At 42.3% G+C, this 17,209-nt stretch overlaps 1 protein-coding gene across 6 annotated transcripts in view; it reads right to left on the bottom strand.

The window, feature by feature from the left end:
* Positions 1 to 17,209, bottom strand: part of ARL15 (ADP ribosylation factor like GTPase 15) — a 486,820-nt gene that overhangs the window by 457,768 nt on the left and 11,843 nt on the right. The window contains exon 1 of one of the 6 annotated variants that reach the window (XM_060191030.1): positions 10,163 to 10,425. The exons of the other annotated variants lie outside the window; for them this stretch is intronic. Within the exon in view, the coding sequence (XP_060047013.1) occupies positions 10,163 to 10,207 (45 nt within the window). The 5' untranslated portion in view covers positions 10,208 to 10,425. Of the gene's footprint in view, positions 1 to 10,162; positions 10,426 to 17,209 lie in introns of those variants that run through there. 6 annotated transcript variants of the gene reach the window in all.

A 17,209-nucleotide genomic window follows, 5' to 3' on the forward strand; every position in this document is an offset into this window, starting at 1 on the left:
TTTGATTGCAGAGTAGTACTCCATGGAATATATGTCCCATAATTTCTTTAGCCAGTCATCTGTTGAGGGGCATTCAGACTGCTTCCACTCTTTGGTGTTGTGAATAATGCAGCACAGGGCTGGATATGTCCCTTCTAATTAGTGTTTGAGTGTCCACTGTATCGATAGATGCCTATGAGTAGCATTGCTGGACCCATCTTTTTTTTCACTTGTATTTGTTTAAGGACTGTCCATACAATCTTCCAAAGGGGCTGCACCAGTCTGCATTCCTACCTTCAATTCTTTCAATTTTCTGATTGAAGTTTTTAAATGACCTGCTTTAAAACCTGTGGCATTTGCATTCCATTGGATTCCTATTTCTCCTTTGTCAAACAAACAAACAAAAAATACAGAATCAAATCAACTGAAAAATGAACTTTGAGTTTATCAATGTAAAGGGGCTACATATCCATGTCTAATTTCAGACTGTTTTCTAAATGAAAATATCTTTCATTGGTCTCACCGATAATGCCTGAGACATATACATCACACATATAAATTTATAGAAATATGTCAATATCACTTCTTTGTCTCAAAAGAAGGAATTCTGCATTATATCAATTGGGGGGGGGGGGATCCACTGTTTAAATGTAAAGAAGACATTCAAAATCCTCCCCTACAAAATCACTTCTAAATAACACATGGAAAGAGAAACTGAAAGATGAACAAATCAATAGCAAAGGGAAACTGAAAGGAACTTTGCATCTACCTCAACTTCTTACTCAAGTATGAGCCCCTTCTAGAATGTTCCTCATAGGTAGGGACCAACTTCTGCTCCATCATTTTTTCTTCAATGAAGATGACTTTTTATTTATTTATTTATTTATTTATTTTTTATTTATTTATAGAATAAAGGGAAATTGAGAGAGGAGAGGAAAAGAGAAAGAGAGACACCTTCAATACTGCTTCATAGTTCATGGAGCTTCCCTCCTGCAGGTGGGGTCCTGGGCCTTGAACCTTAGTCCTTGGACATGGCGACATGCGCTCTCAACCAAGTGTGCCACTACCTGTTCTGACTAAACTTGATGATAAAAAAAAGTTCTTCCACATGATGGGAAGACCTCTAACAGATCCCTCTCTCCACTGTCACTGGTCACCTCCACCAAATGGACCCCTTTGTGGGCCCCTAGAGGACCTTGCCTCAAGGTATCAACAATGGTAGAGACTGTTCCATTCTGGGAAGAGAGGCTGGGCAACATACTCCACCACTCGAGGAAGATGGGTCCTGAAATTAGTGCAGCCTGGAATGTTTCTAGCCGTGACCACAGAATGTGAGCTCAGACCTACAGGGATGCAGAGGTTACATAGGCTCCTGTGCAGAATATGGACCACAGATCAAATCTCTGGGGTTTACATTTAACAATATTTATATACTTTCCCCATATTTGGGAGCTACTCTCTTCCCTGATCCAGCTTTGTAGTCCTTTTTCCAACTATGACACCATCTCCCCAGATAATAACTTGGGCCCATCTGCATAACAGATGTCAGGCTCAGGCAAAAATGTCAGACATGGGCCCCTTGTAATATACCTAAAATAGATCTACTAACTTTTTCCAAAATGGAGACCCCAAATCTTCATCTACAATATTCTTGCCTTTAGGTTCATGATTAACCAACAATTTGTTCTGCTTTATATCTTAACTCTTTTTCAGCCGCCAGGTTCCAGATGCTAGCATGATGCCAACCGGACTTCCCTGGACAGACGACCCCACCAATGTGTCCTGGAGCCCCACCTCCTCTGAGCCCTGCCCCACTAGGTAAAGAGAGGGAGAGGCTGGGAGTATGGATCCACCTGCCAACATCTATGTTCAGTGGGGAAGCAATTACAGAAGCCAGGCCTTATACCTTCTGCATGCACCCCATAATGATCCTGGGTCCATACTCCCATAGGGATAAAGAATGGAAAAGTTTGGGGGGAGGTAGGGAGCTTTGGTGGTGGGAACTGTACCCCTTTTATCCTATGGTCTAGTCAATATCTCCATTTTATAAATTAAAAAAAAAAAAGAAAAGAAAATATAAAAATTCTAAGTTGAAGCAAGCCATTCACTTGCTACTCCAGAAATTCAGTCAAAGATTTTTGGGTTTGAAGACTTAAAGAATGCCTCACTCTGTATGGATCAGCCTGCAAAACATCCATGTCCTTCAGAGAAGCAATTACAGAAGCCAAAACTCCTTCCTTCTGCACCCTAACGAGAATTTTGGTCCATACTCCCAGAGAGGGGAAATGATAGCAGAAGACATCCAGGGGCCTCTGAATCCCAATTCCACCAGGACCTGCAATGTTTGTCACCAGGAATCTTTGTTTTTGCACCATCAATGAAAGGGAGGTGAGTCTGTGAAATGCCAGCAGCAGTCAGACACTGTCTCTCACTTACCTGAGAAGAAGGAGACTCAAAAGTAATAACAGGTGTAGATGTGACCTAGAAAGGAAGTGAAGGCAGGGCCATAGAAAAAAATGGGGAAAAAAATAGGGCTATAGGCTAAAAGAAAGACAGATCTGGATCTAGGACACAGACATAAATGTAGACAAATAGTAAATCCTTATCTGCGGCCGTGAGCAAACTTTCGCAGTTTCTGCTGGTGGGGAGATGGAAACACAAAATCCTGGTGGTGGGAACCTTGGGGAATCATACCCCTATTATCTTATCTTGTATTTTTTTAACTCACTATTAAATATCTAATAAAAATAAAAATTAAAAAATAACATTTATTTAAAAAAAAAGAATAGGGAAGTTTCCAATGGCAAGGTTTGTGACACGAAACTCTGATGGTGGGAACTGTATGGCATCGTGCCCCTGTTATCTTACAATCTTGTTAATCATTATCAAATCATTGATAGTGTGGAAACTTAGCAGATCCTTTTCTTATTTTAGCAAATGATATGAAAACAGAGCTATACATCTGAATGCAAATCAAGGACCTAAAGTCACTATATTTCATTTGAAGTAACTGAACATTGGTTTAAATGCTGCTTAGGAAAAGTCCTTGTTCATTTTAAAGGCTCAGGGAAAATACTAGCTACCTCCACGCTTAGAAGAATATTTTGTGCTGCTTCTGCAGCTACCAGTATCATTGTGATGTCACTCACCGTAACACAGTAAAGCAGTTGGGGTAGGCAACTTGTCTCGGAGATGACGTTTTAAGCACTCTGACTTGGGAAATAGCTGTCTTAGAAGAGAAGGCGGACTCGAACCTGCAACAAGCTTCCTTAATGCCCCCTCCTCCGTCACTAAGACCAAAGCTTTGCTCCAGTGATGAGAACTGGGGGCTTAAACCTGGGTTACATTCATGGAAAAGTAGGCACCTTCCTAGGTGAGCTATCTTGTCAGTCCAGCTCCTGACATTTTAATTCTTCACGTGGTCCGGAAATTGGCATAGTGGGTAAAACATCGGACTCCCATGCATGAGGTCCTAAGTTCAGTCTCCGGCAGTACATGTACCAAAGTGATGTATGGTTCTTTCTCTCTCTCCTATTCCTCTCTTTAATAAATAAATAAAATCTTTCTAAAAATTAATCCATCTCGATCAGTTTCCATAACCATACATTCTCATATCAGTTTAGCCAAGACATCTGTGTACAGAATTAAAATATGCACCACTTCTTACACAGTTCCTTATAATTTCAACTTCTGTAACAATTTGTTTCATTATATTCACATTTTCTTACATTATAAAGAATTTGACTTAAAGAGCTTTAGAATTGGCAGTTGATCTAAAAGACACCATAACGTTCATGATGAAATAGTATCTACTTGGACTTAGATATCCTCCTCGCCTACTTCCTATTACACTTCCCTCACTCACTCCAAAGGTAACCTTATCAAAGCAAGGATTGCAAAAGCAATAAGGGCAAGAGACTGGCATACTTTAATGATGACTCTTAAGTCACTATCAGGCCACCCTATCAGCTGGGGCCCTAGTCAGGGATTCCTGAATTTCCAAACAGACAAGATGGGCCTAGACCTCGAATAAATCCCTCTCTCCATTGTTACCGGTCATCTCTATCAGGAACAACACAATGGACCCCTTTGTGGGCCCCCATAGGACCTTGCCCTCAACGTGGATCAACAATGGTAGAGAATGTTTCATTCTCCGAAGGGAGGGAATATGGGTCCTGAAATTGGGGCAGTGTGGAACGTTCCTACTCATGACCACAGAATGTGAGTTCAGATCTAGAGGGATGCAGAGGTCACATAGGCTCCAGATCAGATCAAATCGAAGGGGTTTGCAGTCAACTATATTTATATACCTTCCCCATATTAGGGAGCTACTCTCTTCCCTGATCCAGCTTTCTGGTCCTTTTACCAGCCATGACATCATTTCCTGAGACAATAACTTGGATCCACCTACATATTAGATGTAAGGCTCAGGAAAAAAAAAAACAAAAAACTAGTATAGTCATGGGCCCTTTAGACTATAACTAAAATAGGCCTACTAACTATAAAATGGAGACACCCCCCCCCCCCACCAACTCTTCATATAAACTACTCCAGCCTTTAGGTTCATAATTAGTCAACAACTTGTTTGGCTCTATATGTTAACTCTTTTTTCAGTCACCAAGTTCCAGATGCTATCATGATGTCAACCAGACTTTCCTGGACAGATGACCTCACCAATGTGTCCTGGAGCCCTGCTTCCCCAGAGCCCTGCCCCACTAGGGAAAAAGAGAGACAGGTTAGGAGTATGGATCCACCTGTCAACGCCCATGTTCAGTGGGGAAGCAATTACAGAAGCCAGACCTTCCACCTTCTGCACCCCACAATGACCCTGGGTCCATACTCCCAGAGGGATAAAGACTAGGAAAGCTAAAGGGATGGGATGGGATGGGATATGGAGTTCTGGTGGTGGGAATTGTGTGGAGTTGTACCCCTCTTATCCTATGGTTTTGTCAATGTTTCCTTTTAATAAATAAAAATTTTTAAAAAATTGGCAGCTGAAGATCTACTCTCAGAAATTAAGAGACAAATTTCATTATGCCTGTATTATGAAACTAGGCAAAGAGAAAAATTAAGCTCACAAAATTAAGACAAAATTGCAGGCATTCATAAGATTTAAAAAATGGAATATAATTTGGAACCAGGAGGCGGCTCACCCAGTAGAGCACAGACCTGACCAGATGAGAGGGCCAGGGTTTGAGCCCCCAGCCCCCAGAGAGAAGCACCTGCAGAGACAAAGGTTCCTAAGCAGTGGAACACTGCTACAATAACTCTTCCCTCTCCCTCTCTCTCCCTCTCTCTCTCTCTCTCTCTCTCTCTCTCTCTCCCTATTCTCTCTGAAGGAAAAAAATACATACATATATATATATATATATATATATATGTGTGTGTGTGTATATATATACAGCTACCGGGAGCAGTGAAGCTATGCAGGTGTGGAGCCCCAGTGGGAAAAACTAAAATAAAATAGTCAATTAAAAAAAAAAAACTATAGATACTTCCGAAGATGATCAATATAGTGATGCATTAACCCAGTAAGGACTTTCTAAAAATCTTTTGAGAACAGCACTAGCTCAAGAATAGACTTCCTATAATCGAGGCTACTGATGTGGGGAAGAGGGGGGTACAGACATGATAAAGAAGGGTACACTTCAGACTAGACAACTGACTATACCTACAAGCCAATTGAAATAAAAATCAGCAAGCCCAGAAGTGTCCTAATAATCCTTTCTAAGTGACCCCAGCTTTAAAATATACATTTTGAGCTAGGGATCAACAGAATGATTATACATGTCTTTGTTGCCTGAGCCTCTGAACTCCCAGGTTCAATCCCCAGCACCACTCTAAGCCAGAGCGGAGTAGTCCTCTGGTCTTTCTAGGTGTCACTTTCTGTATATCTTTTTTCATTTCAGTAATAATAATAATCATACATCTTGAAAACGTGACAAACTAGGAGGCAATTTATGTTAATAGTAAGAAAACTATTACCAGAGACCAATACTGGTATTTTTCTACATGGCAGAGAACAGGGAAAGGGAAATTCAATCATCACAAGAGGTTTTCCTCTACAGAGCACAGTGACTTGGAAAAGAAAATAAACTACAATTTAGGAAGAATTCAAAATGACAAAGAGCTGCACCATTATCTAATAAATTACCCCAGTGCTCTGGCTGGGCCTCTACAATATGCTGCCTCTCAGAAATCATTCGAGGGGTCAGGCAGTGGCGCACCTGGTTAAGTGTACACATTACAGTGTGCAAAGACCCAGGTTCAAGCCCCTGGTACCACCTGCGTAGGAAAGCTTTGCAAGTGGTAAAGCAGAGCTGCAAGTGTCTGTCTCTCTCCCTCTCTACCTCCTCTTTCCCTCTCAATTTCTATCTGTCTCTATCCAATAATAAATAAAATAAAGTAAAATAAACAGACTATCAACAACTGGGAAAAAAATTTTAAAAAGAAAAAAATCATTTGAAAGGAAAAAATAGGAATAAAAGGTCTGGCCAATTTACCACATGCTAAAGGAAAAGTCCTCCACAACTCTTCAAATAAATTCCAACAAGAAATGTTGTGTGTTCCAAAGCAAAATGTCATTCCAAAGCAGAATCTCAGAACACTCAGCTACTAAGTTTAAAGTGAGTCCACATGTAACAGGTATAAGCAGAAGGAGCCTGCAGACAGGGCTGTGGGCCACCGTGGGCCATGCCAGGACCTTTCACCCCTGTAAAGCAGAAATAGCTGCCACTTCAAACACCAACAAGCAGCTGCAGTATCTTTAGCCCAGTTGCTCCGCACTATGTTCATGAGGTAGAGGGTTTCTGAAAGGCTGATAGAAGGAATGATTGAATCCAGATGGAATCTCTTTTGGTGGCAACACTAACGGAAGGCTTTGTTTGCGATACAAAATTCCAGTTCAGAAACAGCGAGCACTTTCACAGTGCTTCTAATGCTCTTTTAAATGCTTGCTAAGTCTTAGCTCCATTCAGTGAGGCCGGTGCTATTACTAAACCCCTTTTGCATATAAGGAAACTCAGGTACAGAGGATGCTCAGCAGGTTGGTGGCACAGCCAGAATGCCAATGTACGTAAGTATACCTCCAAGGTCAGAACCCTTAACCATGACCCTGAGCGGTCTTTCTGTCCCATCCATTTATTTATTTTCAATAGACAAAAAGAGAAAGTTGGTAGCTCAAAAAAGGGAAGTCCTTATTAAAATTTTCTACTATAAATCATAAAAATGTAACTCACTAAAATATGAGTCAATTAAAATTGACTTATTTAAAAAAAAAAAAGAAGATGAGAAGGAGAAATAATGATCTTGTACCCTCTATATGAATTCCCTGAACCACAAAGAACCAGTGACCCTGGGCACCGTACTCAGATTTGGTTTCTAATACTTTTTTTTTTTTTAACACTACATCATGTTTGTCTTGGAAATGTTTTTGGAGACTTAAGTGCAACAGCAAGGAAAATAAAAGTAAAAAATAAGCCAATGGGATGATATCAATCTGAAAATCTTCTGCACAGCAAAAGAAACCATATATATACTTTTTTAAGTAAGGAGAATTTTACTATCAACATTTATAACACCTGTACACTTGGGAGAGACCCAGACAAATCAAGTAATTCACCACATGATCTTTGATGCTATCTTATTCATGTCTTTATTTACCAGAGCACCACTCAGTTCTGGCTTATGGTGGTGAAAGTACTGAACTTGGGACCTTGAAGCCTCAGGCAGGCTAGCATAATTATTATGCTCTCCTCCACCCCAAGTGCTACTTTTCAAAATTTATTTTTTCAAATTTTTTCAGGAGTTCACAATTTGACAATAACCAAAAAATACACATAAGAAGTAAACTACATACATAGTTATATACATGTACATAATATTTTTACCAACAATAAGAGTTTATATAAGCTTTTTTTTTGCATTATTTCAAGTGTCCTTATGGTTTCCATGTTTCAAAAATCACTGGTAAAATAAATTAATACTAAGAGCACTATGGATAATATCACTATAAAAAAATGGCATATCACACTACAGGTCCATGAAGGATGATAGATGACATAGTGGGGGTTGTATTGTTAAATGGGAAACTGGGGAATGTTATGCATGTACAAACTATTGTATTTACTGTTGAATGTAAAACATTAATTCCCCAATAAAGAAATAAATTTTTTTTAAAAAGGGATTTTTTTTTTCTCACCACTCTCATTACCAAAGGTCTGTGTCCCCATTCCCATCCCCATAGATAAGCACTATAGTTCTCCCACAGTCTTAGATATGGGTAGACTTTTTTTTTCTACACTCATATGGTCAGTCCATCCATCTTTTTAGCAGTTATCTTATGAACCTGTGTGACACTTTGAATACCAAGTGGTCAGCCCTCCACTAGCAAGCTTTGTCCTATAGCAAGGCAGGAGAAAGGCTGGAGGCTGAGCCTTGGGGTGAGCCCACGAGCACCCCATGCCCAGTGCTACTTGCAGGCTGAGAAAGGGCTAGGCTTCAGCACTATCTCCCCCCTTGGCTGGGAACCTCTATAAAGTGCCCAACAAGCATACCCATCAAATGCCACCCCAAAAATCAACCTTGGAAGGAGCCTTAATTCAGTTTTGGTAGAGAAGATTAGGAGAAGAGAAAATTTTCGTAAGGGTAGGAAAGGGAAAGGTGAAGGCTGACTGAAAATTATTTCTGCGATACTGTTTTCTGTCATCATTTGTAAGTAGACAGAAGTCAGGCTCACATGGGCCATCAGCCGTATTAACAATGAACCCACATTACTATACAAACGCCCCAGACATAACACTTGTAGGCTAGCTTCACAGGCTGCCCTGACAAAATCACCCCAAAACAAACTCCTGGCTCCGACACACTGTCTGCGACCGGCCCTCAGTCCCATGGAAAGGTCTCAGGCTGGACCGTCTGGATCTAGTACCGTAAGCCACTAGTTCTCTGCCTGGGTGTCAGGTTTGGACAAGCAAGTCTCCTATCCAGGGAGAAGTCAGTCATCCCTGTGGTAGATAGGTGGTGACATGCCTGAGTCCTCTGAGGTCCAGTCTCCCCCAGGAGGGACAGTACTGTGAATTCCTGAGCTAGGACTCTTTCGTGCTCTCCCAGGTGCATGAATTCCCAGTCCCCAGATAAAAATTCCTTTGAGGACACATCTGATCTCACCACCCTTCTTATCATGCTGTTCCATATCTCTTCTCCAACAATCCAGTTACTTCATTAGTCTCCTCTGATTTTCCACAGAGCCTCTACCATGGAGACTGTGGTGGCGGGACAGATGGGATGGTGGCATAGTTAATGCGCGTTAGCTATGTAGTCCTGGTTAAGATGGAGAATTTTTGAAACCAGATTCCCTGAGCTCAGATCCCAGCTCTGCCACTTACTGGTTGTACGACCTTAAACAAATTGTTTATTGAGCACGTTTCGTAGTTTCACTATCTATAGAATGGAGGTAATACCACTATCTACCTCATGGGGCCCTTAGAGTGTGCCTACCAGGATAAATACTAGGAAGGGATGGAGGGTCTTGGCCATGATGGCAAGCAGGAAGGCCTATGGTAGAGTACTCACTGTCTCTGCCTTCTACCATGACCTATCCCACAGCAACTCAGTAACATTCAAACAAAATTACCTCAGGGGTGGGGGGCAGATAGCATAATGGTTATGCAAACAGACTCTCATGACTGAGGCTCTGAAGTCTCAGGCTCAGTCCCCAACACCACCATAAGCCAGAGCTGAGCAGTTCTCTGGTTAAAAAATAATAATAATAATAAAATGACCTCATCTTCTACTTTATCAGCATTTAAAGTGAGTCCTCTTTGGGAAGGCCAAGCAGGTCAGAGAGCTCACTGGGTAGGGTCGTGTTCCTTACCATGAGCACAGCACACGGGTCCAGCCCTAGCACTACATGGAAATGCCTTGGCACTGAGAGAAGCTCTGGTATTGTGGTGCCTGTCTCTGTCTCTGTCTCTGTCTCTCTCTCTCTCCCCCTCCCTTCCTCCCTCTCTCTAGCTGAATGAAAAAGTGGCACACAGGAGGCCCCAGCCACAGCAACAATACTAAAACAAACAAGCAAACAAAAAGGAAAAGTGTCCCTCAAGCCCCCACCCTTCTGGTCCCAGCCCGGTCTCACTCAGTGAAGTTTCTCACTGACTTAACAGCTGCAGCATCATTTCCTCACCTCCCACTGGACCAAGGTCATTGCTGACGTGAATCCAGCACTCATTCTTCAGTAATTGTTTTCCCTGCTCTCCTGGCAGGCAGCGGTTAACACAATTGGCCACTTCCTCCTTATGGGAAAAGTGTCTCCTTTCTGTCTGCTTGACGGAACACTCGCCAGCTTCTCCAGCTTTTAGGTTCTTTTTCTCTCAGGTCCCCTTATGGGTTATTTTCCTTTCACTGACCCCACAAAAACTGTGGGCGTACCATGTGCCGGGACTGGGCAAGGCACTGGATGTCATTTCCACTCTGCACAGTTGCCCTGGGCAAGTCCATCTGCGGCTCCGGTTTCAGTGGTTAAGAATGTGAGGTCAGGACCAGGTGGTGGCACAACGAGCTGAGCGCACATGTTACCTTGAGTAAGGACCTGATTCAAACCCCAGTCCCCACCTGCTGGGGGAAAGCTTCGCGAGTGCTGAAGCCGGGCTGCAGATGTCTCTCTCTCTCTCTCTCTCTCTCCCTCTCTATCTCCCCCTTCCTTCTCAACTTCTGGCTGTCTCGATCCAAGAAATAAAGATAACTAAAAATAAAAATTTTAAGAATAATAATTTAAAAAAAAGAATGTGAGGTCTAGCACTGAGGAGATTGCATAATGGTTATGCAAAATGGCTTTCAGGGGGCCAGGTGGCGGCACACCTGGTTGAATGCACGTTACAATACACAAGGTACCGGAGTTGGGGCCCCTGGTTCCCACCTGTGGGGGAAGCTTTGTGAGCGGTGAAGCAGTGCTGCAGGTGTCTCTCTCCCTCTCTATCTCCCCCGTCCCTCTCAATTTCTATTTGTCTCTAACCAATAAATAAATAAAGATAATAAAAACTGTTTTTTAAAAAATGGCTTTCAGTGGCCCTGGAGGTGGCTCAGTGGATAAAGCACTGGATTTTCAACCATGAGGAGGTCCTGAGTTCAATTCCCAGCAGCACATGTACCAGAGTGATGTCTGGTTCTTTCTCATGAATAAATACATAAATTCTTTAAAAAAAAAAAAAATGGCTTTCATGGCTGAGCCACCAACCGTCCCAGGTTCAATCCCCAGCACCACCATAAGCCAGAGCTGAGCAGTGCTCTGGAAAACAAAACAATATGGTCAGACATCAATCAGCCAGTTCTGGGTTCGAGTTCCAAATCCATCAGCTTTCTAACCTCTAAAATGACCACTGTAAATTAGTAACACTTGAAGAATGCTTAGTATTATTCTTCCCACCAGATGTTATTAATAATAAAGGCCAGCATGTGGCACGTATCAGTAAAGGCTATGTGTTTTTTTCTTTTTATTTATTTATTTTCCCTTTCTGTTGCCCTTGTTTTATTGTTGTAATTGTTATTGTTATTGATGTTGTCGTTGTTGGATAGGACAGAGAGAAATGGAGAGAGGAGGGGAAGACAGAGAGGGGCAGAGAAAGAGAGACACCTGCAGACCTGCTTCACCGCCTGTGAAGTGACGCCCATGCAGATGGGGAGCCGGGGCTGGAACCGGGATCCTTCTGCCTGGTCCTCGCACTTCGCATCACCTGCGCTTAACCCGCTGCGCTACCGCCGCACTACCGCCGGACTCCCAGGCTATGTGTTTTTAACTACAGTTCCCAAAAGTCTCAGGGAACAACGTGGAACCTCTGCTCAGACGCCACACAAGCGTCTCAAAGTCACTTCAAAAGCCACCTCCTCATTTCCCCTCTACCGTTTTATTCCGCCAGGCTCGCCCAGCATGGGACCTGAGCCCTTCAGCCAGCACAATGCCTGTCGCTGTATTTGTTTGCGTGTTTGTTTCTTTGTTTGACAATGAGACAGAGAGGCCAAGAAAAAGTGAGAGAAACCACAGCAACAAAGCGTCTTTCAATTCAGTGGAAATTGACTCTGGAGTGTGCGCAAGGCAAAGTAGCAAAGACTCCAAGTGAGTTCATTTACCATCCTTTCCTGCGATGGTTTTACAGCTGGCCTAGAGACACTCAGACAAGAGGTCTTCCACACAGAGGCGGTGTCCGTCTCCCCCTGGGCCTGAGCATGCCCCTGGAACTACTGCGATGAGCAGAACGCAGCAGAGAGGAGGCTGCACAGCTGCTGAGATCAGGTTGGAAGGAGCCACCAGGGACCAGGCAGTGGCAAGTCCAGTTGAACCACATGGTCCTGTGCGCCAGGACCCAGGTTCGAGGCCTCCCTCTCCACCTGCAGGGAGGGAGCTTCATAAGCAGAGAAGCCATTCTGCAGGTGTCTTTCTTTTTCTACCCCTCTATCAAGAAGAAAAGGGGGAGGAGGATAATGGCCACCAGGAGCAGTGGATTCGTAATACAAGCACTGGGCCCCAGCAATAACTCTGGTGGCAATTAAAAATTTAGAAAAAGAGGAGGAGGAGAAGGAGGAAAAAAGAAAGGGTAAGGGAGAAAGAAAGAGAAAAAAGAAGGAAAGGAGGGAGGGTGGGATGGGCGGGCGAGTTGGTAGCACACTTGGCTGGATGCACATTACCATGTGCAAGGACACGAGTTCAAGTCCACAGTCCCCACCTGCAGGAGAAAATTTCATGAGCAGTGAAGCAGTGTTGCAAATGTCCTCCTTTCTCTCTCCTTATCTCTTCCTTCCATCTTAGTTTCTCTCTGTCTCTAGACAATAAATGAAATCAGACAGGAAGAAAGGGAGAAGGAGAGAAAGAGAGAACCAGTCAACAGATTCTGCCCATTTTCTGAGTGCATTTGTTCTGTGAGCCTTCAGCCTGTATGTGAGAAGGGGAGCTAGCTACCCAGGAGTGGCAGAACAGAAAGACCATACACAGAGATGTCCTGAGAGCCCACATTTTCCCAGATCCTTGCTATTTAGGGTTCCCAGCTGAAATGACAAGGAAGGGTGTGAAGGAGCTAGAAAGTCACTGACTAGCTTCATGAAGGATTCTGAGCAAAGGAAAGAATGAGCCCAGCCTCCATCTAAACTCACAAGTAATGACTACAACTGCGCTATCATCCACCCTTCACCAGTTTTCTTTTGCGTATAATACAACTCTTGGGTCATTTACAAATCACAATTGCTACGAAAAAAAAAATATATATATATATATATATATGTATCGGATCAGGCAAGAGTGGAAAGAATAAAAATTAGAGTGATAGTAAAGATCAATTTTAGCATTCTTCTCTGAACTAGGAGTACTGATAAAAGATAACTGCAGGGAGAAGGGCGGTAGCGCAGCGGGTTAAGTGCACGTGGCGGGTTAAGCACACACGTGGCGCAAAGCGCAAGGATCTGTTTAAGGATCCAGGTTCGAGCCCCGGCTCCCCACCTACAGGGGAGTCGCTTCACAAATGGTGGAACAGGTCTGCAGGTGTCTATCTTTCTTTTCCCCTCTCTGTCTTCCCCTCCTCTCTCCATTTCTCTCTGTCCTATCCAACAACAGTGATGACATCAATAATAATGACTACAAAAATAAAACAAGGGCAACGAAAGGGAATAAACAAATATTTTTTTAAAAGAACAACAACAATAATAACTACAACAATACAACAACAAGGGCAACAAAAGGGAGTAAATAAATAAGTACAAAAAAAATTTTTTTAATATGTAAAAAAAAAGTTAACTGCAGGGGTGGGAGTAGATAGCATAATGGCTATACAAAGAGACTCTCATTCCTGAGACTCAAAAGTTCCAGGTTCAATATCCCACACCATCATAAGTCAGAGCTGAGAGGTGCTTTGCTAAAAAAAAATTAATTAATTAAATTAAATAACTGTAGTTAGAGCAAAGAACTTGTTTTACCCAAAGTCACATAAAGTTTCAATGTCCAATTCTTTTTTTTAAATATATAGTATTTTCCTTGTTCATTTATTTATTTTGCATAAAGATAGAAACTGAAAGGGGAGGAGGGATAGAGAGAGACACCTACAGCATTTATTCACCAGTACTGAAGTTCCTCCCCGTAGGCAGAAACCAGGGGCTTGAACCCTGGTCCTCAAGCACTGTAATACATACCACCCATCATCCTCACAGTGTCCAGCTCTTGAAATGTATAAGAAGGAATGTGACAGGGACGAGAGAGAGAGAGAGAGAGAGAGAGAGGGAGAGAGAGAGAGTTCCTGACCCAGCTCTGGGCTCCAGCACCACGTGTGCAGTATATGCAGTGGAGTGTGCCTCAGTGCTGTGATGTCTCTTCTCCTGGTCTCTATCGGAATGAAAAAGTGAGCTCACATATAAGCAAGGTCCTGGCTCTACCAAAAAAAGGAGGAGGAGAATGAGTGAATGAATGAATGAATGAATGAATGAATGAATGAATGAATGCCTAACGTTTAAATTCTTTTACCAAAATCATACACTACCATTTTTGCAGAAAGAGGGAGAAATTTCCCAGATGTGATGGGGAAGAGTGAAGGAAGTCAAGAATGCAGACTGAGAGAGTGAGAGACACTCTCTTTACTCACACTTCCCCCTTTTGGGTAATGGCATTACACTGAGTCATATAGGAATTCTACCAGTCAGTACAGTAGACAATACTATGCAATGTTTTTTCCCAAAAAAGTGCTTTGCTGTTTATTGGTTATTTTTTGTGAAGCTAAAGCTATACTGAGTGATCTATCATGTGCACTAGAGCATTTTTTTTTTAATAATATTTGTTTATTAGGGCTGGGGAGATAGCATAATGGTTATGCAAAGAGAATTTCATGCCTATGGCTCCAAAGTCCCAGGTTCAATCCTCAGCACCAGCATAACTCTCTTGCTCATTAAAATATATTTTTAAAAGTATTTATTTATTTCCTTTTTGTTGCCTTTGTTGTTTTTATTGTTGTTGCAGTTATTATTGTTGTTGTTACTGATGTCATCGTTGTTGGATAGGACAGAGAGAAATGGAGAGAGGAGGGGAAGACAGAGATGGGGAGAGAAAGATAGACATCTACAGACCTGCTTCACTGCCTGTGAAGAGACTCCCCTGCAGGTGGGGAGCCGGGGGCTCGAACCGGGATCCTTCTGCCAGTCCTTGCGCTTCGCACCATGTGTGCTTAACCCGCTGCACTACTGCCCGACTTCCAAAAATACATCTTAAATATATTTTCTGGGGGCCAGCCAGTGGTGCACCTGGTTAAGCACACACATTACAGTGCACAAGGACCCAGGTTCAAGCCTCTGGTCTCCACCTGCAGGGGGAAAGCTTCACAAGTGGTGAAGCAGGGATGCTTCTCTCTGTATCTCTCCCTCTTTATCTTCCCCTCCCCCCTCAGTTTCTCTCTTTCTCTTTCCATTAATAAATAAATAAAATTTTTAAAAAATTTTTTAAAAGAATGTAAAAAAAATTTAAAGATAAATATTTTCTGATTAGAAAGAGAGAGAAAATCTGATAGCACTCTGGCATGTGTAGCACCAGGACTTGGTGATTCCAAGCCCTGTGCTCTACTGCTGTGCCGCTTCACTGGCAAGGCGTGCAGATTAAACGTGTATTCACTTTGTAAGACTTTCCTGATGTTCTCATTTTGCTTTGAGCTGAGATCTGGGGGAAACACCTTATATCACCAAATACTAAACAATATATGGGGAGCAAATACAGAATTCAATATAAGCTCTTTTTCTCTTTATCACAATAACTTATCTTTGTGCACATTAAACCTACGGAAATGTTATCAACCATTCTAACAGAGGCAGATGTGATTACCAATTCTTTTTTTATATTTATTTATTTATTTATTTTCCAGAACACTGCCCAGCTCTAGCTTAAGGTGGTTCAGGGGACTGAACCTGGGACTTGTGAACCTCAAGCATGGCAGTCTCTTTGCATAACCATTATGCTAGCTACCCCACCCATGATTATCAATTCTTAAGCACTTTCCATAGAATCTAGCACAGAATATATACTCAAGTATACTGAATTGTTGGGAAAACCATGATGAATTTTCCTGGTTTTCTATGCAAAAATGCATCATGACTTCCCCAACAAGCCAATAAAATCATTATCACCAATGATTATGTAACTGACCTCATGCACAGTGACTGATTATGCCTAAGGACTGTTGGACATACATTATAAATATTAACTTATTTAATCAGTGTCAGTAGCTTTAAAATCTAGGTAACTTTTGACCCTACCAATCAACTTTTAGAACTTGACCATGAAGTTAAAAAAAAAAAAAACTCTATAAAGAGAGAGAAACACTGCACATAATAATTCCCTTCCAGCAACTCTTCTTGTCTGTGAACATATTAGTGGCTGAAGAATAAAGTGTTTAAGGAACTGGGAAAACAGCATAATGGTTATGCAGAAGACGCTTACATCTGACGCTCTGAGGTCCTAGGTTTAGTCCCCAGTGACACTACACGCCAGAGATGGGCAGTGCTCTGGTGTAAAATTGACACTGGTTCCTTTCTTTAATACTAAGGTTCATGAAAGTACCCCAGAACCAATGTTCTTTATAATACACCATCATAAAGCAGACAAAACAGTTGAAGCAGAATGATCACTGATATCTGTGTCATTTATAACAACCAAAACTGGAGAAAACTATTCAATTAAAAGGTGATTATTTAAGAAAAATTAGGTCAACATAAAATATTCAATGACAGGGACCAGCCAGTGGCGCACCAGGTTGAATGTACACATTGCAATGTGCAAGGACCCAGGTTCAAGCCCCTGGTCCCCACCTACAAGGGGAAAGCTTCATGAGTGGTGAAGCAGGGCAGCAGGCGTCTCTCTGTCTCTCTCCTTTTCTATCATTCCCTTTCCTCTCGATTTCTGGCTGTCTCTATCCAATAAATAAATAAAGATAACTTTAAAAAAATTAAAAAACCAAGACAGCATCTTGATCTTGGTGACTTAAAGAAAAATGAAAAATTAAATGACGGTCAGAGCACGAGCCTTACCAAGCACGAGGTTTGGGTTCAAGTCCTACCACCAAATGGGAGTAGGAAGCACCCAGAGCAGCACCGGGGGCGATGGCACAGGACTGTGGTGCTTCTGCCTTTCTGTGTCTGTCTCACCCTCCCACTTGCTCTACTGTTTTCATAAAAAAGGGAACAAAGGGAGGCGGCAGTAGCACAGCGGGTTAAGAGC

The sequence above is a fragment of the Erinaceus europaeus genome, chromosome 5 (genome assembly GCF_950295315.1).
Source record: "Erinaceus europaeus chromosome 5, mEriEur2.1, whole genome shotgun sequence".
Taxonomy (NCBI): Eukaryota; Metazoa; Chordata; class Mammalia; order Eulipotyphla; family Erinaceidae; genus Erinaceus; species Erinaceus europaeus.